The 24663-nt window shown below is 34.6% G+C and overlaps 3 protein-coding genes across 3 annotated transcripts; 2 read left to right on the forward strand and 1 right to left on the reverse strand.

The window, feature by feature from the left end:
* The first annotated feature begins 4331 nt into the window (after positions 1-4331).
* LOC129950355 (uncharacterized) lies at positions 4332-6804 on the forward strand. Its single transcript, XM_056062270.1, has 5 exons — positions 4332-4352; positions 5526-5559; positions 5631-6145; positions 6210-6369; positions 6470-6804. Exons 2-5 carry the CDS (start codon positions 5529-5531, stop codon positions 6580-6582), a joined length of 819 nt encoding a protein of 272 aa, XP_055918245.1. The 5' UTR covers positions 4332-4352; positions 5526-5528; the 3' UTR covers positions 6583-6804.
* A 7956-nt stretch (positions 6805-14760) lies between these two features.
* On the reverse strand, positions 14761-19857 carry LOC129950312 (transcription factor Jra). Its single transcript, XM_056062206.1, has 3 exons — positions 18932-19857; positions 16291-16417; positions 14761-16225 (listed from the first exon to the last, which is right to left on the reverse strand). The coding sequence occupies exons 1-3, from the start codon at positions 19316-19318 to the stop codon at positions 15882-15884; spliced, it is 858 nt and encodes a 285-aa protein (XP_055918181.1). The 5' UTR covers positions 19319-19857; the 3' UTR covers positions 14761-15881.
* Positions 19858-19861: 4 nt separating this feature from the next.
* On the forward strand, positions 19862-22294 carry LOC129950311 (uncharacterized). The gene is made up of 2 exons (XM_056062205.1): positions 19862-20405; positions 20961-22294. Exons 1-2 carry the CDS (start codon positions 19893-19895, stop codon positions 21741-21743), a joined length of 1296 nt encoding a protein of 431 aa, XP_055918180.1. The 5' UTR covers positions 19862-19892; the 3' UTR covers positions 21744-22294.
* Positions 22295-24663: the final 2369 nt, after the last annotated feature.

Below are 24663 nucleotides of genomic sequence, written 5' to 3' on the forward strand. Positions count from 1 at the left end.
CGCATCAAGGCTAAATTCGGCAACATTAGCCTGATATGCGCGCACGCCCCCACAGAAGAGAAAGACGACAACACCAAAGATATGTTCTTCGAGCTCTTAGACAAAACATATGAGCAGTGCCCTAGCTACGATATTAAAATAGTCCTGGGCGATTTTAATGCCAAGCTAGGAAGGGAAGACATCTTTGGTGGAATAATCGGGATGAACAGCCTGCACGACAACACTTCCGACAATGGATTCAGGCTCATAGATTTTGCTGCGGGGCGAAACGTAATGGTAGCCAGTACGCGTTTTCCACACCTCAACATCCACAAAGGAACTTGGACTTCTCCAGATCAATCTACCGTCAACCAGATTGACCATATTGCGATCGACGCCAGACACGCTTCCAGCATCATGGATGTACGAACTTTCCGAGGAGCTAACATCGACTCGGACCACTACCTCGTTGTAGCCAAGGTAGCACTTCGGATTTCCAGACCCAAGGCAAAACAGGGAGGTGCTGGGAGAAGATACAACGTCGAACGGCTACAATCGCCAGAGATCGCCAAATCCTTTTCCGACCGAGTGACAAGTAACCTCTCTCGAAGTTCTCTGCCGCCAACACAATGTATCGAAAACCAGTGGCAACATTGCCAAGATGCAATCAGAGAAGCCGCCTCTGATGTGCTGGGTTTCAAACAGCCACCAACAAGGAACCCCTGGTTTGATGAGGAATGTCGGCAGGCAAATGCAGCCAAACAACAGGCACGCAAAGCGGCGCTGCATAAAAGGACGAGAGCTGCTCGTGAGCTCTATGAGCAGAAGAGGCGAGAGGAACGCCGACTTTTCAGAAGGAAAAAGAGAGGGCATGAGAAGCGTGCGGTCGAAGATGTTGAGAGGTATAAAAGCAGGAATGAGGTTCGAAAGTTTTATGAACAGGTGAAACGAAATTCACAGGTACATAAACCTAGAACCGAAGGCTGCAAAGACGAAAGTGGAAACATCATAGTGGAACCGCAGTCAATGCTGAGGATATGGAAGGACCACTTCTGCAGACTGTATAACGGCGATGAAGAACTGAATCCCGCTGTCAGGCAGGATGACCCATTCGATATAGACGACGAAAGCCAACAATCCCGTCCTCCCGACTTAGACGAAGTAAAGATTGCCATATCTAAGTTGAAGTCTAATAAAGCCGCTGGAGCAGATGGCTTGAATGCCGAGCTCTTTAAAGCAGCTGGAGATAAGTTGGTTAGGAGCATGCACCAACTTATCTGTAAGATATGGTCGGAAGAAAGCATGCCCGATGAATGGAACCTCAGTATTGTTTGCCCGATCCTGAAAAAAGGAGACCCTCTAAACTGCACCAACTATAGAGGAATAAGTCTACTTAACATCGCCTATAAAATCTTCTCTGCCATAATATGTGAACGTCTAAAGCCCATCGTCAACAACCTGATAGGTCCTTATCAGTGTGGTTTTAGACCAGGAAAGTCCACAGTTGATCAAATATTCACATTACGGCAGATCCTGGAAAAAACTCAAGAGCACCAAATCGACACCCACCATCTTTTCATCGATTTCAAGGCCGCATATGACAGCATCTACAGGGACGAGCTCTATAGAGCCATGTCTAGTTTTGGCATCCCTGCCAAACTCGTCCGTTTGTGCAGGATGACCATGGAGAATTCACGCTGCTCCATAAAGTTTGGAAACAACTTAACAGAACCTTTTGATGTCAAAAAAGGTTTTAGACAAGGTGATGCGCTGTCATGCGATTTTTTTAACATCGTGCTTGAAAGAATAGTGCAGAGCTCACACGTCAACACTAGAGGCACTATCTTTCAAAAGTCTGTCCAATTACTGGCATATGCTGATGACATTGACATAATCGGAAGAACTCAGCGTGATGTCAATGGGGCTTTTGTGAGTATTGAGGCAGAGGCGGCAAAAATGGGTTTAACGGTTAATGAGGGCAAAACAAAGTACATGCTGTCGTCTAGAAAGGACATACAACACCGACGTTTTGGTCAAAACGTCACAATCGACAGACGTACCTTTGAGGTAGTCAAGGACTTCGTCTACCTAGGCTCCGCTGTAAACGCAGAAAACAACACCAGCGCTGAGATCAAACGCAGAATAACTCTTGCTAACCGCTGTTTCTTTGGACTAAGAAAGCAATTGAGTAGTAATGTCCTCTCTCGAGGGACCAAAGTGTTGCTATATAAGACCCTTATCATCCCCGTCCTGCTATACGGTGCAGAAGCATGGACCATGACAAAAGCGGATGAAAGCACCTTGGGTCGCTTCGAGAGAAAAGTTCTTCGTGTGATCTACGGTCCCGTATGCATCGAAGGGGAGTGGAGTAGAAGATGGAACGACGAACTGTACGGGCTGTACAGCGACGTAGACTTAGCAAGAAAAGTAAAAGTCCAACGACTAAGATGGCTGGGTCACGTAGAGCGCATGGAAACCAATGCTCCGGCCCGGAAAGTCTTCGAATCCGCACCCACAGGACAGCGCAGTAGAGGAAGACCGCGGATCAGGTGGCGCGCACAAGTAGAAGGTGACCTCACCCAACTTGGAGCGCGAAACTGGAGACATCTAGCTAGGGACCGAGCTAGATGGAGAAGTTTGTTGGGTGAGGCCCTAGTTCACACAGGACTGTAGCGCCACCTTAAGTAAGTAAGTAAGTAAATCTTTTAACTATGTAACATTTTTAAAGTCTTATTACATTTCATTCAAAAAATTCATTTGCATTTTTTTTAAGTGTTATGTTCATGCAACTTATTAAAATATTTTTCTTAAATTAGTGAGATACTTTTAATTCACTATATAAATAATAGTAACCTTAAATTTTCACTATATCAAAACGGCGCACTACAGCGCTAATTGGCTAGGTTGCCTTGAGATCGCCATTTCTACCTAAATTTCCACTAATGATTTGAAAACACTGTGTACCTAATCAAAACCATTATTTTACTCTTAAAGAAATATATGTGGGTTATCCAATAATATTTTCCAGTTTTCTTGCTATTTTTAAGCATTTGTTACAAGGTTTTTTCATTTATTTCACTAAAATTTCGTGAAGGCCTGAAGCAACACAATACAATCAAAAAGTTATTGTATTTTATAGGAAGTAAAATAGAATTACCAATGGTTTATTATTACTTTTGGGTTTCAACATAAATCCAGTTTTAAATGCTTAACTACATTTAAAAAGTATGTGCAAGCAATAGAGATGTTAAAAAAATACACACATATGGTAGCGTCACCTAATTGTGTCGTTGGGAGTTTTATATAAAAAGTTAACTAAACAAAACCGGAATAGCTTATGTCACCGTAGATGTCATTATCTGTCAAAAAAGGAGTATTCATGATAAGTATTAGATCTGAGAGACATCTATCACTCTATTATTTCAACTGTGTACATGCGTTGTTTTTTGTTTTGAAAAAGTGAAGGTGATTCGTTTTAACTTTACACTTCTGTTTCATAGAGATGAGACATAGAAATTAAAATTTTGTGGATAAAAGACAAAAGATTTGTTCACTTTTGTAATTTTTGAAGTTGAATGCAGATAAATCCCTAACATTGGTTCTAAGTTCGTAGTATCATGAAGTTAGTTCAAAGCATCTAGCACTATACTTTAAGTAACACCTTTTTGTATTTCTCACAAAAAATGTTGTTTATAGAATATAATACCATTTTTTCACTCAACGCTTAATTCAGTTTACTCAGTTTGCTTACATTTTCAATATGAAATTTTAAAATATAACAACATACAATTTCTATTAAATGGATCAATGCTTACTCTTTCCTGATGTATCCATTAAAAATTTGATGGTTGTATATTAAAGAATTTAAAACGTTAAACTAAAAAATAATTTTGTTTGAATGAAGAACAAAGCGTTCATTAAATTACAAAGCCAAAATTCAATATTCGTACCATAATTATTTGCCAAACTTTAAATCATTGACCAAAAGAACCTTTTTACAAATCAATAGTAGTAGGTGCAGACCATAATGTTGGCTTTGTCAGATTTGCCTGATGTTGGAACACGTCCTCTAAGACGTCAGCTTACATTTATTTGACGTTCCTCCTTTTGTATATCACAAATTGTGCGTGTTTTGCATTTGTTTTCTAAAAACAAAATATAAGTTAATAGTTTTTAACAAAATTAAATTAAAAAACATTAAGTAAATACATATTTATGCATTTTCAACATTGAGTTAATTCTTGTATAAAACATAATAAAATAAAATATCTCTTTAAAGATATGTTGGTCCTGTGAAATCAGATTCAGACACAAAAAATACGAATCCAAAATGGCTCAGGTTTACGTGATCTTTGCAAACTCCGAGAAAAATTGTATACAACATAAATCAGTTTTTATTCGTTATGCTTATGCAAAATTAACAGTATTTTTGAGATTACGAGATCAGTAAAAACTTCTTTAAAAATTAGAATTATTAATATTTATAATTTCTTTTTTAGAAATTTACATTAAGATACAAAATTTAAACATAAACTTTCAAATAAGGCAAAAGATCCATTTCGATCTTCATCGTTGACAACCTTTTTTAATTTTTACGAAGGTTTATTTAAATATTTTACATTTCTTCAGACCTCAGGGAAACACAATACCTTTCAAAATCATTACAAAAGTGCCTTTCGCAGGTTTATTTAAATATTTTACATTTCTTCAGACCTCAGGGAGCAACAATACCTTTCAAAATCATTACAAAAGTGCCTTTCGCGTTCAATTATCACTCCATAACTCGAATAACCTGATTTTAATTGTTTGTTGTCGCAATATGATTCTAGGTATTATTTGGCGTTTCAGGATTATCCATTCCGACAATGTATAAGATGTTTTCCACAATGAAGAAGTTGCCCCCTGATCCCACTTCAATGAAAAAAGAACAAACATCTTAAAGTTCTCACCATCTGAATCAGAAACCATCTCTTGTGAATCTATCACAGACGATATGTTCCACAAGATATTTTGGTTTCCTGAGACGTTGCAAGAAGTTTTTCTCCTTCTTTTAGATATTATCTATAAAACTCCAATTTCTGGACGTATACTCTAATCACTAACTTTTGCATAATATCCAAAGATGTGATTTTAAAGTGATAAGTTGCATTAAAACCGTACATGGCTTGAACATCGTAATGAAGTCTTTTGTCTTACCCTTTTGTACCTTAATATAAAATATTTTCCTCTGGTAAATTAACCAGTTTATGTTTGCGCCCCCCCCCCCCCCCAAATAGCTCATCATTATAACACTGAATTTAACTTCATCCGTTTAATTTTAAGTAAAGAGATTCAATCTTTAGCCGTACTACGCGAATGAATTAATGCCTTACGACACTGCCTTTTCCTTAAATCAATCAAGGCAAATGGAACCCTCTTCAAACTCTCTCCCTTTCTTGATGCGCGCTTAAAACCTAAAAAATACAAAAAACATCACCATACCTATACCCAAATTTAGAAATGTACACGTTTGTATCTTAACTTTACTTTATTTATTAATTTTTTAGATAATGATAACCGATGGTGAAGAAAATGAATTTGGTAAATATTTAATAAAATTTTAATTTAAACCAAAAGTTTGTTTATACGTATATTTCGTAATCTAATTTAAGAACAAGAAGAACATTTGGAAGACGATGCATCAGATGATTGTATGGAGTTTCAAATTGGTTTAATGATAGAACCAGAATCGCAAGAAATTTCAATTGTTACAGAAAAAGGAAGAACAACTTTGCCCCATTTTACCGTAGCACCAATTCAAAATGCCCTCAAAAGAAAATTAGATAACCAAAAAGCCCATACATCAAAAAGCTATAACTTTTCATCTGCATCAGAGACTACTATTATCCAACCATCGAAAATATCTAAAATAAATTCCCCAAACGTATCACTCGATACAGCTACGGTTTTAAGTGCAATTGATGATTTGCGAAAGCTTATGACACAAATTGCTGCCAAAACAGACAAACTCTATGAAGATTTTCAGGAAATTAAAAACAAACAAAGCACATGGCAAGAAACTACTATACTCGATAGAACTAATCTTGGAACGCCGTTTGGGACCAAAGAAGATTTGGCAGCTTTTGAAGAAAAAATCAAAAACGATGATATACCAAGAAAACTATTTGTAATTTTTAACAAATGTTTGCTTCAAATCGAAAAAAAAAATACAAATAAATGTTATTTTTCAGAAACATTTCCTACTCAATGTTGACGATCAGACATGGGAGAAATACATCTCTAAGTGCCTTTTTGCGTGTTTTAAAAAAGAGTTAGCTGTTCTGTGCTCGTTTTATGGCAAAAACAAGAACATAGAAATCCAAAATCTTGAAATGATCAAAATACTAAGAGGTATGAAGCAATTTTTAAACTTTTAATGCTGAAATCTATGAAAATACATATGTACATATGTATGTACATATTATTGACTGTTAATTTTTATATTTTATAGAATGTGTACATGAGAAATTTTCCAAAGTAAGGGTAGCAGATACAAATCACGTTATTAAGAAATGGTTTCATCTTGCAACTGACCGTTATAGAAGAATCGCAAAAGACAAATAAAGTGAAATGGAACTTGTTTCAAAATAGAATAATTATAAAATGCAAAATGAATTACCTGATAATAGAAACTGATCTTGTAACAACACATTGTATGTTTGTAAGTTTTGTATAATAGAGTTAACTGTAAATGTGTATAATTTTTATTTCTTAAAAAGATTTACTGGATAATAAACAGAAACAAATATATTTATATATAAAAATATAAATGTATACTTTCTTAAAGCAGAACTCGATTATTTCTATTAAAGTTGAGTACCCAAAACCCATATATTAAGTCTGCCAGGTTTTTGAAAGAATATAGTCGTTTATGAATTCAATCATTAAAAATCACATATTGAATCCAACTTATGGTTATTTAAGCTTAAAAAGTTAAAGCAAATAAATGCCTGACATTTTAAATGTTTGCAATCAATGCAATCCACTAAATTCTATTTCATATAATATTCGAAAAATCCTCATAAGTTGTTAGATTTCACATATCTCAGAAAAATCAAGAGAAATGTTTGTTCTTGTAACAAATCTGTTGTCTTCACAATTCTATTATATATTGTTTAAAACGGGTACTTTTAAATTTGAGCAGAAAGTTAAAATTAAAGTTTGGATTCGAAATCAGTGCTACAAATTAAGTGCAAAACGTATTTTTTAAAACTATGAAAGTACCAAATTTAAGGTTGTCTCAAAACTTTATATAAAGTCAAATAATCTTTTAAACTAAATCTAAAAAACTCAATTTTAGGTTATTTTTAGCATTTTAAATCATATTTTAAAAGCCTGTTTTGATAGAAAAATTTAAACGAAAGACTCGACATTAGGACACCTTAAGTGTCTTTGTTATTGGGATAGAAAAAAACGTTATTTCGTCGATCAGCATTATTTATACTTGTACGATGGTAATAAAATTGATTTACTAAAGTAAATAAATAAAATATGTTTTTTGATGTTTGCTGGAAGGCCAACACTCTGGCAAATGTTTAGTCCATTTGGAATCGATTTTACTTAAATATGTATGTATGTCTTAGTATATTAGATCTCTGATCGTTATATTACAATTCTTCTAGATGGAGCCTGAGTCCATATGTTGGGGCAGGCAATGTGTTTACGCATATTTCTCGTCTATAAGTATTTTGCAAAGGTCATTTAAAGTGTAAAATGTAAAAAAACTCATATATGTCAGTGCTAGAGTACAATCTTTACTTTGAGAATTTAATTACTAAAAAATGGGTACATCAAGCTTAGGTCTACATATATCTATTTAAATGTTCGTATTTTTATAATATACCGATTAAAATGAAAGACTTTACGCCTATTATTGTGGGAACAAGAATATTTCATAATACCACTTTAATTATCCACGTTCGGTATAAAAATACGTCTATCACGGCCTGAGACCGATCAAGAACTCTCTCTTACATTTCATTTTACAATTAATTTATTAGAGACCAGTGTCACCACAACCACATAACAGTATGTGCTTGCTCTAATATATAGCTTTAGTAAAGATGGAAGCACCGACATCAATGATTCAGAAATTCATATCAGCTTTTGTGTTATTTTACGGCTCTAGGCTGCAAAAATCCCTTCCTCTTAAACTTAACGTGAAGCTAGGAACAAGGTACAAATTTAAAAAAAAAAGAGGCTGGGATGCGACCCACACTGATAACTTCCCATCCCGCCTGTCGATTTGTCTTGCTTAAAAGTTTGTCTATATGTACTCGTATCAATTTTTATCAAATTTGCGTACTATTTCTTGTAGATTTTATTTTTTTTATAAAAAAACGGACTGTTGGATTTTTATATAAAAATTATAGTTTTAGTATTGTTTTTTTTAGAGTTTTATTTTTTTGTAAAAAAAACTGTCAATTCGAATTTTTTAAAAATTTTACCAAATGTTGAAAACAATATTTCTCATAAGATAAAATTAGTTTAAAGCCAATATTTAAAATTTTTGTAGAGATATTTGAGTAGAAAATCAATTTTTACCAAGTTTTATACATTTTTTTTTTTAAATGTCAATTCGATTTTTCTCAAAATTTGTCCAAATGTTGAAAACAATATTTCTTATAAGAAAATATTAGTTAGAAGCTAGTACTATCTCAAATTTTTGAAAAGATATTTGAGTCGAAAATCGTTTTTTACCAACTTTTGTTAATCTGTTTTCGGTTTTTAATTTTTTGTAAAAAAACTGTCAATTCAATTTTTTTCAAACTTTAACTGAATGTTGACAACAAGATTTTTTGAAAGATAGAAGTAAATTAAAGCCAATATCCCAAATTTTTGAAAAGATATTTGAGTCGAAAATCAAATTTTACCAACTTTTATACATTTTTTTAATTTTTTTTTTTTAAACTGTCAATTCAATGTTTCTCAAAATTTTTCAAAATGTTGAAAACAATATTTCTTATGAGATAAAATAAGGTTAAAGCTTAAATTTCAAGTTTTTGGAAAAGATATTTGAATCGATATTTAATTTTTACGAGCTTTGAGTAATGTTTTTTTTTTAGATTTTTATTTTTTATAAAAAAAACTGTCAATTCGATTTTTCTCAAAATTTTATCAAATGTGAAAAACATTATTTTTCGTTGCTCAAAATATTTTAAAGATGAAATAATATTTCAGTCGTAAAATTTTGGAGGTGACAAATTTTTTTTTCAGTTTTATTGATTTATAAAAAAACCGTTATATTGTTTTTTTTCAAAAAATATACTTGTTTTGTATCACGTTACAATATATTATATAAAATTTAATTCAAGTCTCTAGCGTGTTTGGTTCGTAAGATATTTAAGGTTAACCAAAATGTTCACCTTTTTTTCAAACTGCTATGGTAAAAAAACCACCCACGCAATTTTTTTGAAAGCCCTTTCTACATCATTCTGCCTTATTATTAAAATTAAAATACATTTATTTGAAGTTGATATCTCTTCTGGTTCTTGAGCTATGGAGGACGAAAAAACGTCACGACATACGGACGTACGTACACACGCACGCACATACATTTTTCTAAAAATCTTTTATTTCGACTCTAGGGACCTTGAAACGTCGAGAAATGTCAAAATTTTCAATTTGACAAATCGGACCCATTACAATAACTTCCTATGAGAAGTTAAAAATGTAAAATTTAGAGATATTTGTGTGGCCGGTGGCCGATAATTGGAGAATTTAGTGCTTAACAGATCTATTTCTCTAGTCCTCTCCCCCAAAGCCTGTGGTACTTGACGTCAAGCTGGGAATACTACCAATTATTGGGCTGAGGCTGGACAAATCAGGAATTCCGGTAACTATCCCAGCATCAAATTTGTTTTCAAAGTTTTAATCTTAAGGTGTTTAGTTTAAAGCTTGACGGACCGGTTTACAAATAGCTAAGTGAATATCGATCTTAAATTTATTTCCTAAAAAAAGTAAAATGATTCAATTTTTGTTAATGTTTGCCAGTTTTAAAATTTCATGGGATTTATGGAACGTCAAAAACGAATGTGAATGTTCAACTGTTGTAACGTCTTTGCTAGAGATGGTCAGCAGTTTAGGACTTTTGATGAAGACATATTAATTTATGGTACTGTGAATGCAGATGCATAATATCGGCAGATACCACTTTGAACCAGGAAAAATATAATTTGATGATCAAAAGTTTACGAATAGGAGAATAAGTTAAAAAAGATAATTAGTTTGCATTCAAATGAGGTTTCAATCCAAAGCTTACACTGGGCTTTTAGCCTTTCGTCAATCTCCCTTTGAATTTTGTTCATTTTAATCCCTCAATTTTGTTTGCGGCCGTGAATGAAATTTCTTTAAAATAAAAATCCCATGTAATGACAACTAAATGCTACAGTATATTTCTTGTACCAATTAGTTCCGAAGAGTACTTTCAAGTTTTCCCGCTCAAGAGAGGGAAACCTTCCTATGGAGATTTGTATTCCCTTTCGCGATAGCTCCCATTATGTATGATCAATGTATAACGAAGTTAACAAAGCAAAGCTCTTTTAAAAAGTAATAAAAATTTCGCTATATCGTAGTTTTTGCGAATTTGTGTTAAGAAACGAGAAGTTTGTTTATTTTTAGTTTATCTTCTTAAAAGGAATGTATTTCAATTACAATATAAGTAAATGTTCTGTCCAGATGAAGTATGACTTACGAATTGCGATTACGATATTTTTATCATACACATTTATCTTGTCGTAGCACATTTATCAAATTGTTCGAGAGTTTGCGTTTGCTCTATGAAGAATAAAATAATTGTAAGTAAAACGCATAGATCCATTCTCATAACTCATAACGGTTTAAGTCGTTGCTAACGTTTTCTTATCTATGTTTTTTTTTTCACGCGCACGGGTCCAGGTCATTGTACTTAAGAGACTATGTCCTGAAAAACACACAAGAACTTATTTAGAGGCTTATGTTTTGATTGATTGGGAAAATGATGCTAATTTATGAAATTTTAAAGTCTCTAGTTGAATTCGATGAATGGAATCATTAACGATTGCATTCTTTTGGATTCTGGGAATCTTTTCTGCTAGGTAAACAATTAGGATTATATTAGGATCAAACATAATCTGTAGATTTTTCGAATCGTAAACAAATGTTCTTCTCCATTTTGTTCATAGAGAAAGGAAACTTTATACCTACAAAATGCATACCTGTAATATTTGTATCTTACTTACTTACTTACTTAAGGTGGCGCTACAGTCCTGTGTGAACTAGGGCCTCACCCAACAAACTTCTCCATCTAGCTCGGTCCCTAGCTAGATGTCTCCAGTTTCGCGCTCCAAGTTGGGTGAGGTCACCTTCCACTTGTGCGCGCCACCTGATCCGCGGCCTTCCTCTACTGCGCTGTCCTGTGGGTGCGGATTCGAAGACTTTCCGGGCCGGAGCATTGGTTTCCATGCGCTCTACGTGACCCAGCCATCTTAGTCGTTGGACTTTTACTCTTCTTGCTAAGTCTACGTCGCTGTACAGCCCGTACAGTTCGTCGTTCCATCTTCTCCTCCACTCCCCTTCGATGCATACGGGACCGTAGATCACACGAAGAACTTTTCTCTCGAAGCGACCCAAGGTGCTTTCATCCGCTTTTGTCATGGTCCATGCTTCTGCACCGTATAGCAGGACGGGGATGATAAGGGTCTTATATAGCAACACTTTGGTCCCTCGAGAGAGGACATTACTACTCAATTGCTTTCTTAGTCCAAAGAAACAGCGGTTAGCAAGAGTTATTCTGCGTTTGATCTCAGCGCTGGTGTTGTTTTCTGCGTTTACAGCGGAGCCTAGGTAGACGAAGTCCTTGACTACCTCAAAGGTACGTCTGTCGATTGTGACGTTTTGTCCAAAACGTCGGTGTTGTATGTCCTTTCTAGACGACAGCATGTACTTTGTTTTGCCCTCATTAACCGTTAAACCCATTTTTGCCGCCTCTGCCTCAATACTCACAAAAGCCCCATTGACATCACGCTGAGTTCTTCCGATTATGTCAATGTCATCAGCATATGCCAGTAATTGGACAGACTTTTGAAAGATAGTGCCTCTAGTGTTGACGTGTGAGCTCTGCACTATTCTTTCAAGCACGATGTTAAAAAAATCGCATGACAGCGCATCACCTTGTCTAAAACCTTTTTTGACATCAAAAGGTTCTGTTAAGTTGTTTCCAACCTTTATGGAGCAGCGTGAATTCTCCATGGTCATCCTGCACAAACGGACGAGTTTGGCAGGGATGCCAAAACTAGACATGGCTCTATACAGCTCGTCCCTGTAGATGCTGTCATATGCGGCCTTGAAATCGATGAAAAGATGGTGGGTGTCGATTTGGTGCTCTTGAGTTTTTTCCAGGATCTGCCGTAATGTGAATATTTGATCAACTGTGGACTTTCCTGGTCTAAAACCACACTGATAAGGACCTATCAGGTTGTTGACGATGGGCTTTAGACGTTCACATATTATGGCAGAGAAGATTTTATAGGCGATGTTAAGTAGACTTATTCCTCTATAGTTGGTGCAGTTTAGAGGGTCTCCTTTTTTCAGGATCGGGCAAACAATACTGAGGTTCCATTCATCGGGCATGTTTTCTTCCGACCATATCTTACAGATAAGATGGTGCATGCTCCTAACCAACTTATCTCCAGCTGCTTTAAAGAGCTCGGCATTCAAGCCATCTGCTCCAGCGGCTTTATTAGACTTCAACTTAGATATGGCAATCTTTACTTCGTCTAAGTCGGGAGGACGGGATTGTTGGCTTTCGTCGTCTATATCGAATGGGTCATCCTGCCTGACAGCGGGATTCAGTTCTTCGTCGCCGTTATACAGTCTGCAGAAGTGGTCCTTCCATATCCTCAGCATTGACTGCGGTTCCACTATGATGTTTCCACTTTCGTCTTTGCAGCCTTCGGTTCTAGGTTTATGTACCTGTGAATTTCGTTTCACCTGTTCATAAAACTTTCGAACCTCATTCCTGCTTTTATACCTCTCAACATCTTCGACCGCACGCTTCTCATGCCCTCTCTTTTTCCTTCTGAAAAGTCGGCGTTCCTCTCGCCTCTTCTGCTCATAGAGCTCACGAGCAGCTCTCGTCCTTTTATGCAGCGCCGCTTTGCGTGCCTCTTGTTTGGCTGCATTTGCCTGCCGACATTCCTCATCAAACCAGGGGTTCCTTGTTGGTGGCTGTTTGAAACCCAGCACATCAGAGGCGGCTTCTCTGATAGCATCTTGGCAATGTTGCCACTGGTTTTCGATACATTGTGTTGGCGGCAGAGAACTTCGAGAGAGGTTACTTGTCACTCGGTCGGAAAAGGATTTGGCGATCTCTGGCGATTGTAGCCGTTCGACGTTGTATCTTCTCCCAGCACCTCCCTGTTTTGCCTTGGGTCTGGAAATCCGAAGTGCTACCCTGGCTACAACGAGGTAGTGGTCCGAGTCGATGTTAGCTCCTCGGAAAGTTCGTACATCCATAATGCTGGAAGCGTGTCTGGCGTCGATCGCAATATGGTCAATCTGGTTGACGGTAGATTGATCTGGAGAAGTCCAAGTTCCTTTGTGGATGTTGAGGTGTGGAAAACGCGTACTGGCTACCATGACGTTTCGCCCCGCAGCAAAATCTATGAGCCTGAATCCATTATCGGAAGTGTTGTCGTGCAGGCTGTTTTTCCCGATTATTCCACCAAAGATGTCTTCCCTTCCTAGCTTGGCATTAAAATCGCCCAGGACTATTTTAATATCGTAGCTAGGGCACTGCTCATATGTTTTGTCTAAGAGCTCGAAGAACATATCTTTGGTGTTGTCGTCTTTCTCTTCTGTGGGGGCGTGCGCGCATATCAGGCTAATGTTGCCGAATTTAGCCTTGATGCGTATGGTCATGAGGCGCTCATTGATGCACCTATAGCTCAAGACTTCTTGCCTAAGTCTGGCTCCAATGACGAATCCGCATCCAAATAAGCGCTGTTGGTTTTCGTGGTAGCAGTCACCATAGTAAATATCGCAGTTTTTCATCCTCTTTTTGCCCGGCCCATCCCATCGTATTTCCTGGATGGCGGTGATATCTGCTTTATATCGTTCTAGGGCCTCCGCTAATTCTTCGGCCGCACGTGGTCTGTTAAGGGACCTAACATTCCACGTGCATATCCGAAGTTCGTTGTCCTTTATTCGTTTGCGTTGGTTGTCAACAGTAAATCCGTCCGTATCCGAGGCTTGTTGGTGCTTCGCAACTTTGAAAGCTTTTACGTGGCCAGGAAGTCACCCCGACGCACAACCTCCAACCTGGAGGGCCAGATCCTAAGTATAACTCCAAGGATGGGGAGCCGGATAAAACCGCTCCTTACAGGCCTGGGCTCCGAATAAGTCGAAGAAGCCCTATAAGGTGTTCACTAAGTAGTTCAACCTTACTGGAACTGTAGACGCCACCGTTGATTCCATCTCGGGAATTCCTCCGCTGCCGTCTGGATAAGGAGAGGTGCCTTAGTGGAAACACCTCTCCCCACCTCTCTCGTTTGCTGCCCCCAACAACTTTCCACTGGGGTTGGAACCCAATCTCCAGTTGAGGTACTAGGCACCCGATGTTCACCACGTGGAGGTGAGAGTAGGAGTTGATAGACAGAGGTTGGTTTTAAGAAAAAACCTATGGACGCTTGTGTCCTCTTGAATGCACATGTCTACCATTTGAACATCAATATTTGTATCTATGCTTTATAATAAAACAAACTATTTAAAATATTAAATTATATTTCTTAAATTGTATTCTCTTAAAATAATTGTTTCATACATTATAAGGAAAAAATAAAATATTATATTTAACTTAAATTAAAACCTTTTTTCAAAAAATAAAATAAAATACACAATGTTAAGAACAAGAATTCTCTGTACATAATAAGTATACAATGTATATTATATGTTAATACACCTACATCATTATTAATTAATAGAAAATATCAAATTAGATTTGTTAAAAGTGTTGTCTTTTGAGTATCTATGTATGTTTTTATCTTTTTTTTTCTGTTATTCAAGGATACTTTCTAAAGCTTTGAAAAATAAAAAAAATACACATTTAAAATTAATAATACTATATACAATATTATATGATTTATTTTTTGTTTAATAAAACTAAAATAAATTATATAATGTTTGCACGTGTGTTAAGTAGTTTATAATAGGTATATATATAAATATATATAATATATATATTAATAAAGTGTTATTTAATTTGTGTTATGTGTAAAATTTAAGGCCATTCTGTCTTTGTTTTTGTTTACCAAAGATTGCTTCATTCTAATTTGTAATTTATCGAAAGCATCAATCTCTCGATTTTTAATATTCATATAAAAAAAAACTTTAAAAAAATATTTGAAAGGCACTTTGCTATAAAAAGTAAAATAAAGAGAAGCTAAAAAGCAAAATATTACAATCAACGCGTAAGCTCTATCAAAAAGCACACAGTTTTTAAGCTTAGAAATTAAATAAGAACCGATTGGCCGATTAACGAGTAAAAGAGCATATCTCTTATGCTTCCCCTTTGCACACTCACTTACTCTCTTACTACAGCCAATTAAGAGACAATATATTATTATGTAGTTAAATTGTGTTACTATTCTATCCTATTGCATATTATAATCGGTTACTATCACGAATAGTAGAGGTCTGTCGTTTGCATCATTTGTTTCATTGGCATTGGCATTTGCATTGGCGGCTATTTCAACTGGCTGGAGGGATTCCTCTTCGGAGGGCACAACTAATTCGTATGTTGCCGTTGTGGCAGCTTCAGAGGAGTCCAGCGACGATCCACTTCCCCCGCCTCCACTGCCATCAAGTATATCGGCGAAATCCTCCTGTTATTTGCTTTGCAAAAGGGTAGCGCCATTATATAATGCAATATTGCAACCAGCATTGATGTGATCGATAACTTGTTGTTTTAATTGGAATACATGATCTTTGAGATTCTTTAAAACGAGCGCAAGGTCAGCATTTTCTCCTTTGAGTTCTTTAACTTTCTCTTCGAGTTTTGAAATGCGTTCCAGTTTACGCTTGCGACACTTTGATGCTGCTACACGATTCCGTTGTCTCTTGCGTTCTAGTTTGATTTTTTCTTGATTTTCCAAATCAATTGGAGTTAATTGGGGTGGTGAGGCTGGTGGATTTTGTGGTTCGTCTTTAATAGCAACTGGATATGAGTCATCTGCAAAAAAACAAACATACTATAAGTATCTACAAATAATAGAATAGATTTTATTATTTTCTTACCCAAATTTGTGTATGTAAATGAACCGCCACTCATTCCATTTGTGTGAGAATTATTGTTGTCGTTATTTTGGAGACTTTTAAGTGCTTCAACAAATCCCTTGGCAAAACCTTCTTGTTCAGATGTCACCTAAAAATAAAAAAACAGAAGAATAAATTTAAGTTATAGGCTACCTACATGGAAGTTTTTAATATTATAAAAAAAGAATTTTAGTTATGTTGTCCTGGGGACTATGGTTCTACGGATTCAACTAAAGAAAGACAATTTATCAATCTAGTTCACATGTGGTTGCCAGTTGTTCTTTATGCCAAAAGCGAAGTTTATTTTATTTGCATGCTAATACTACAAACGTTCTTTGCTATTAAACATTAATTAATTTAGAAACAAAATGAACTTTTACATAAGTAAAATGTAATTTTTTACATACAAAAACTGAATCAAAACTCTATGAAGAAAAAGTTAAGAACTCTAAAAATGAAAAGTTTATACCAGTTTAAATGTATTTGGAAGTTTCGGTTTTGTAATCTATTTTTTACATTGTTTTGGAAGCAGCAGAGTGATTCTTTGTGTGCTTATCTTTAAGCAATTTCAGCATTACACAAGCTCTGCTAGGAATGAAAAAATAGATATAGATTAGGTGGCGCTGGAGCTAATAGGGAGCCAGGGACAGCGACTTAAAATTTTTAACCATTCTTTTATGCTAGTAATAGAGGGTATTCAAAGGATCTACAATTTGTATGCTGAATCTACATGCTTAGGTTGAGAGACACTTTTAATGACAAGAGGTGCTCTTAAGAATGTTTCAATTCCTAGAAAGAGTCAGTACCCTCATAATTGTTATAAGTATTTCTTAGAACTTAACTATATGCAATTTATTAAATACGTTTTTATTTAAAAAAATAGAAAGCTGGTACTATAGGACGAGTTCTATAGATTAACCAAAAGTATTTTTCTTTAAAGATATTTACGATGTTTTGGGACTTTGAGTAGCTTATTTTGTTCCCCAAGGTCGTATCTTTCCTTATAGAAACCTTTTGCAAAAATTCATCAAAATTTGTTATGTTGGTCTGTTGTGTAGGTAGAGTTACTTTGAGACAGTTTTTTCTCTCTGCTTTGAGAGTCCCTTGGTTTATATTGTACAAAGTTTGTAAATTAAAACGATGCTTGTTTCACTCTGTTATATAGATATAATGCTGTGACGATATTTCCTTCACAAGTTAGTTGTGTTCAACAAGCTGCACTTAACTACTACATGCTCTGAACATTATCTGAACAAAGCGTGTCGCTATTTGACATTTGTCAATTTACTCGTCATTAAAATTAAGTTAAAATGTAAAAATAAATTATAGTCAAACTTTCAACGAGCAAATGCTTGCGGACGGCATTCAACTCTGTTTGATCAGTTATTTTATTCTGAGCTCATAGTGTGCCAACTGAACAACAACACGCTCAAAACACAAATTTGAGGCCCTTAACGCTCATAGGCAAAAAAGAAAACCTCCTTTTTTTGAGAAAATGTTTGCATTGCTTTAAACTGATAAGCATTCATTGAACTAAACTAGTGCAATCTTTTCTAAAAACTGTTAAAATCAGTTATTTAAGCCATTGAATAAAACACAATAAGAGTTGGTTTCAAATTTAGTTCAATGCCTGGTTTTTCATTGTTATACCAAATAGCAAATCAAATTTGGAGGAAAGTAAATAAAAAAGTAAAATACAAAATAATTTAATTTAACTAACTTAAAAACTTATCTAATGTTGTTCTTTTAATTATTCCTTCAATTTTAATTGATATTATTACAAAGTTTCTGCTTGGACTCGTTCTGACAGTTTTCATAACTCTAAACTGCAATGCACTAGGTACTGGCATTTTCCTATACTTTCGTAGAGTTTTATTAAAATCCACTGAGAAGTGTGTGAAAGAAACCGCGTTTACAAGGAGAATCGAATCAGGATTTAGCGACTTATAGAGCTGGATCGGATCGAAATAGGATTACTCGATCCAATCCCACTGAAAGAGGTGAACATTTGTTAGTAAACCTGAATCGGGGAATTGAGTTATTGGTGTTTTTGGTTCTAAGCTAAATGTAATTTGGCGCTCGTCTTTGTGTTGAGAGCATTGTTATAAAATTTGAAAGTAGCAGTACGCAGACAAATGTCTTTTCGATTCTATTTGACTTCGATTCTTGGATTCAGTGTCACCATATACCTGGATCGAAATTTTAATTCGATTCTTCGATCTCGTTTTGTTACCAGAGTAAGAGTGATAGACATTAATTTATGCAGGCTTTACAAATAAACCATAATGCTTATGATAAACGCTAAATTTAGCTTATTTTAAAGTAAGAATATGCTCTTTAGATGCCGTGTGCTGGTATATTTACCGTATAGACATTCAAAATAAAAGAACATCGTTATCTCCTTCTCAATTTCAATTTCTCACTCTAGTCTTTTTTGATACAAAACTTAATTGAAAGTGATATGGAGACATTATTTAGGAATACTTAGTCAATGTTTAACCAGCTTTAAAAAAGAATGTCACATAATGATATGTTAGATCTAATGTCTCCTTAAACTCAAATTACCTAAAGCAGTTTTAAAATACATAGGTACACAAAAAAAAATCATGAAATTAAAATTTACCTTGGAAGAAAATGCTAGTGGTGTAAGATCATTAAGTAAATTAATTGGCATTAGGATCTTTTCCAAATCAGGCGTTGCCAGCTGTTCCAGGAGCATAGGAGTTGGAACAACTTCACTCATCCGTTGTTTCTTGGCAGGATTACTCTTCGATGTGTTTAGATCCAGCGATATTGGTCTCTTTGAAGCATTGCCTGCGGGTGCGGCGAACTGCTGTTGAGTTTGTTGTTGTTGCTGTTGTTGTTTATCATCATAAAACGAAGCATCCATATTGTTGGTCGGATTACTCAAATTGTTGTTATTATTACCACCTCCTTGTGTGTTATTGTTATTATTGATTGTGGTATTTGCAGTATTTACTGCAGCAACAGATTTTGCAGGTGTTTTCATTTTTTTGTGTTTTTTTAATTAATGTATTTTCTTTTCTAAGGCAAAGGCGAAAACACTTCAAACTTTTGGTTTTTAGTGTACACAATGGGTGGTGGTTGAATTCACTAAACTGTCACTGTCAAATTCCAATTGGAGAATTTTTTCTCTCCTTGTGTTTTAATTTTACTAAATTGCGTTTTTAATTACAACTTCCAATGCAATACTAAGCCACATTCACGAAATAATTGATAAAATTAATAATATTAAATTAGAAACACTTTAAAAGTCCGATTTTCTTGGGGATTAAAAGAAAAAAACCTTGAACTGTGACAGATTTATCGTAACTCTCCACTCGCTTTGTTAACCTCTTTATCGCATTCTTAGTTTTATTTCACTTCACTTTAATTTAGTTGTTTATTGTTTCATTTAAATTTTATATAGAAAATAAAATAAGTTATTTTATTGCATGTAAATACAACAATTGCGAAAAACACGCACTTCCTATATATTTTCTTATATATTATGTGACACGAGTACGTTACGTTCACACACCTTACTTTAAGCTAGCCATACACGATGAACATGTTCGGCGAACATGTTCGTTTGCGTTAGCCCACACACGACAAACACAACGACGAACATTCATTTCGGGACGATTGTTCAAGAGAGAAGGATGTCTAAAAGAGAAGCGCAAGTAGTTGCCCTTATGGCAATTTATTTATGTGAAAAAAATAAAAACAAAACAAAAAACAATAAAAGGTTGTGGATGAAAGACTGGCTTCAAAAACGTTATATTCGTTCTCATGTTAATTTATTGAGAGAACTGGAGGTAACATCACACGAAGATTTAAAAAATTTTTTGAGAATGGAAGCCAAAACGTATAGAGAGCTTCTTTACAAAGTTACACCTTTAATAATTAAAAAAGATACTGTTATGAGAGATGCCATAACGCCTGATGAAAGGTTATCTGCAACTTTGCGATTCCTCGCCACTGGACAAAGCTACGAAGATCTCAAATTTCTAACAAATATTTCCGCACAATGCCTGGGAAAAATAATAATTGAAACGTGTGAAGCAATTATTTCGGAATTAAAAGATTTTATTAAGGTAAGTAGTACATATGTATATTAGGTACATGAATTCATATAATTTCTTAATCAAAATCTTGATACTGTGGATCATTCAAAAGCTGTTGAATTGGTGACTGAATAATTTCATTGGAAATTATATTTATGTGTTCGCTAGGTGATGGTGTTGACGAAGAAAAGTGTCCAGAGTATGGAGAAACAGAGGGGCTGTATTGGATGTTGGGTGGTGTATAGTGTGACACTATTTGTCTTCGTGAGCTGATGGAACTCCATATGCTTAGGTTTCGTAGCTGGCCTTGAAGTATTGCATCATCAATTATCCGTTTGGCGAATAACTGTTGCTCTGGGTCCATTTTTCGGAAGCCAATTGCCCATGCTTCGCCATAAATCGAAGCTTCATCTCTTTCGGGGGTAGCTTTTGAGTTCTCCAGAAAAGAAACCGCTTTCTCCAGAAAGTTATCATCCATCTTTTTTTTTTTTGGTCTCGGTTGCTATGATAAAAAAATATTTATAAATAAATAAATAAGTAAATAATGAAAAAAAAACATGCTAAACAATTATTTATTTATTTTAGATGCCAAATAATGCACAGGAGTGGAAGGAAGTTGCGAGCGATTTTGAAAATAAATGGAATTTTAACCATTGCATTGGTGCTCTGGATGGGAAACACGTGAACATAGTTAAACCAACTAAATCTGGGTCTTACTACTTCAATTATAAAAAACAATTTAGCATTGTCATGATGGCGCTGGTGAACGCAAATTATGAATTTTTGGGAATAGAGGTTGGTATTAATGGACGAGCTTCTGATTCTGGTGTATTTGGACAGTCACAATTGAAATACAATTACGATGAAGGTCTTCTCAACCTGCCTGAACCAGAAAAACTTCCATTATCTGACGATGTGCTTCCTTATGTCATAGTTGGAGATGATGCGTTTCCTCTTTTGGAAAACCTTATGAAGCCATACAGTCGACATCATTTAACAAAACAGGAGCGAATTTTCAACTATAGGTTGTCTCGAGCACGTCGAATAGTGGAAAATGCATTTGGAATATTGGCTAACCGTTTCCGAGTTCTACACACAACAATTAATTTAGCTCCTGACAAAGCTGCTATAATAACACTTGCATGCTGTTATTTACATAATTTTTTGATAAAAAAAAATTTGTGTTACTTGAATAAATATGAATATAATGAAACTAATTGTTCAACTGATGATAAAAGTGCTATTTTAACAGATTTGCAGCCAATAAATAGTGGCAATATAACCGTAAACGCAGCTAATATTCGCCACAAATTTTGTTCTTATTTTAACACTATTGGAAGTGTAGATTGGCAAGATAAATATGTATAAATTTAAAATTATGAAATTATGAAATAAAAAGATAAAAAAAATTACCGTTTCTGTCTCATCGTAAGTGTTAATCCCATCAAGTTGAGTTTCTTGATCCCGCAAGAAATCCATGTTATTGAAGTACCATAAATTTGGCACGTATACTTCTTCGGGACTTGCTCCAGATTTTTCACTTTTTTTTATTTTGCTTAGCTCCCTTCTGTACGAGGATCTAAGCGCGTTATATTTTTTTTTTACATTGTCCAAAGTGGCACTTTTGTCAAAATCCTTATATTTTTGTAGGAGGTTTTCCCAAGCTTTGTTTTTTTCAATTTTATTTTTATATTTTTCGCTTTTCGTATCCCAGATAGCAACCTCATTGTGCAGTAATTCCAAAAACTCCTCTATAAAAATGTGACTTGCAGTTGCCATCTTCCGCGATGTTCACTCGACAACATTCATATGAGAAATGAGAATTTGTTCGCGAACATCGCCATATACGACGAACATGACAGCTAACGAACATGAAAAAATCGAAAATTTTCGCCAACAGCGAGCGGTTCGCATACAAGCCCATACACGAGAAAACAAACAGCGAACACGAGCAGGTTCGCCGAACATGTTCATCGTGTATGGCTAGCTTTATCAAATGTTTACGAATGAATGAAAAGTACTCAGAGTTAGAGTCGTCAGATCAGAGTGTAGCCGAGCCGAGCCGTATTATTGTGGATTTGTGTGGTGTGTGGAGAGAAAACAATATGAGTCACTTCACTTGTTTTTCGGCTATAAATAGAAAACACGTCATCGGTAGCCAGTTGCATTGGTTAAATATCACGAGATAGCAAATTTAAGTCACTGTGATTGGTTGATTTAGAGTTGGTGTTCTCTTTTACTCTTGTTGCTTGTTTTAATTTGTATTTCTGTTCGTTTTGTTGTTCTTGTTTGCCTTCGAAAATGTTATGTTCGTTGGTTTTGGTTTGGTTTTGGTATTTTTAATAGAAACAAAAGGAGCAGGGGTTAGGTAGGCGAAATCAGGGCCGTAGTTAAAACATAAGTGAAAGATAAATTACCATACCATACCAGAGTCTACTGATTACGTTTTTAGGAACCTTTTTTTTTTTAATTTGATTAAGTTGAGTCAGTTAATTCGTATTGAAAAATTAGATACAAAAATGTTCTCAACTTTCATTTAAGGGCTCACGAATTTTAACAAGCAGATACTTTTATTTGATAGATTTATGACTAAAATAAAATACCTATCACAATTTTAAAGCAAGGAAATTTTTAGATATATTTTTTGAAGTAATTTTTAAAGTCAATATAAAACAAACACAAAATGGTTTATATTAAAAATGTATCCCTTTTTTCTTTAGTGAATTAATTTTTTGGGGGTTTTATATTTTTTTTTAAATTTGTTTTAGTGTCAAGCATTGGGGTTAAAGGGGGCAATATGACCCATACATACCTCTCTGTTTGTAAGTCGTACTATCCATTCAAAAATCCGAAAAGGAAAACATTTTTATGATTTAACCGTATTTTCGTGGAAAGTTTGATTTATATGTTCTTAAAATTTTCTAAAAAGTAACTTTTTTTTGGACCGGAACAAACAATATAAGGGGTTCAAAAAGATCTATAACACTTGTAGCACATTCCTATAATATTCTTTTTTAAATTGTTGGTGCACATTGTGGCTCATGCAACTTTAACAAACCAAAATTTATAAAACTGTTTCGTACAATTGATTGATTTGTATATTTTTGCCCTCTCTCACACTTTTTTAAAGTTCATTAATTGTTAAGAATCAAACCATAATTTATTATTAACGTAGGGTCACATTTTATAACTATAGTTTTTTAAGTTATTTGCAAAATAAATGTTTGAAATTCACTCTCTTCCACTCCCTGCTTTTTCTGCTCCGATCCAAAATAAGAAGAGTTAAGAGGCTGGTTGGAATTTTCCTTTAAGTAAACATTTAATTTTCCTGAACTATCATGATGTTTCTCAAACTGTAATTAAAATTCAATTTTAGAAAATGAAAACTATTTTCATATAAAATAGGAGAAAAATGAAAAACTTATTTTATTTTTAAAAAATAGCCGCTTAATTCAATACAAGAAATATTATAAAAAGACGTTGGTGAAAATTGTCCAGTCAGAAATCCAATTAACGAGTTACTGTTATTTAAAAAATTGCCCATATTTTGAAAATACTGGTTTTCCGATGATATTATCATTGATATTTATGGTATTGTTTTGAAAACATTATTAAGTGCTTTAATGTTTTTATTTAACTTCTTGGGAGCCTACAATAACAATAGCAGGTAGGTAGAATTCAATTCATTAAGTGTTATTGTAACATATGCATCAAAACAAAATAATAAAATAAAGTAGGCAGGTACAAACATATTGTTGAATTGTTGTTTTGAATGTGGCAATTAAAACCTGTCTTTAATGAATGATCTATACAAACATTTTTGCTCTGGTCTGATTGAATAATTCACATCATTGTATCTACCTGCACTGAAATTCAATCAAAACAACATTTTATAATATTTTCATGTAGTTAAATAATCTTGGGAGTTGGTCTTTTTGACAGCTGTCATTTGATTTCTGTTCATTGCCATTTTATACTGAATAGACTTAGGTACTCCTGAAAAACGTTTGCAAATAGTGCGAATATATAACGATAATAATGGTTCAGTTCGCACATCTCGACGAAGAAATCAATGTATTAAAGGAAACATTAAATGGCAAAATAAAATTCTTATCTTTATAATCAAGCCTAATTTTTGGACATAATATTAAATTACACACGTTTTATTTATTTTTACGATTTTTTGAGTACACACTTTTGACAATTGAATTGAATTATCTTGGTATCAGAAACCTCACTCATCAAACTGATAGATGCTATTTAAATCCTATTACTGAACTTACATACA

Source organism: Eupeodes corollae, chromosome 3 (assembly GCF_945859685.1).
Source record: "Eupeodes corollae chromosome 3, idEupCoro1.1, whole genome shotgun sequence".
NCBI lineage: Eukaryota > Metazoa > Arthropoda > Insecta > Diptera > Syrphidae > Eupeodes > Eupeodes corollae.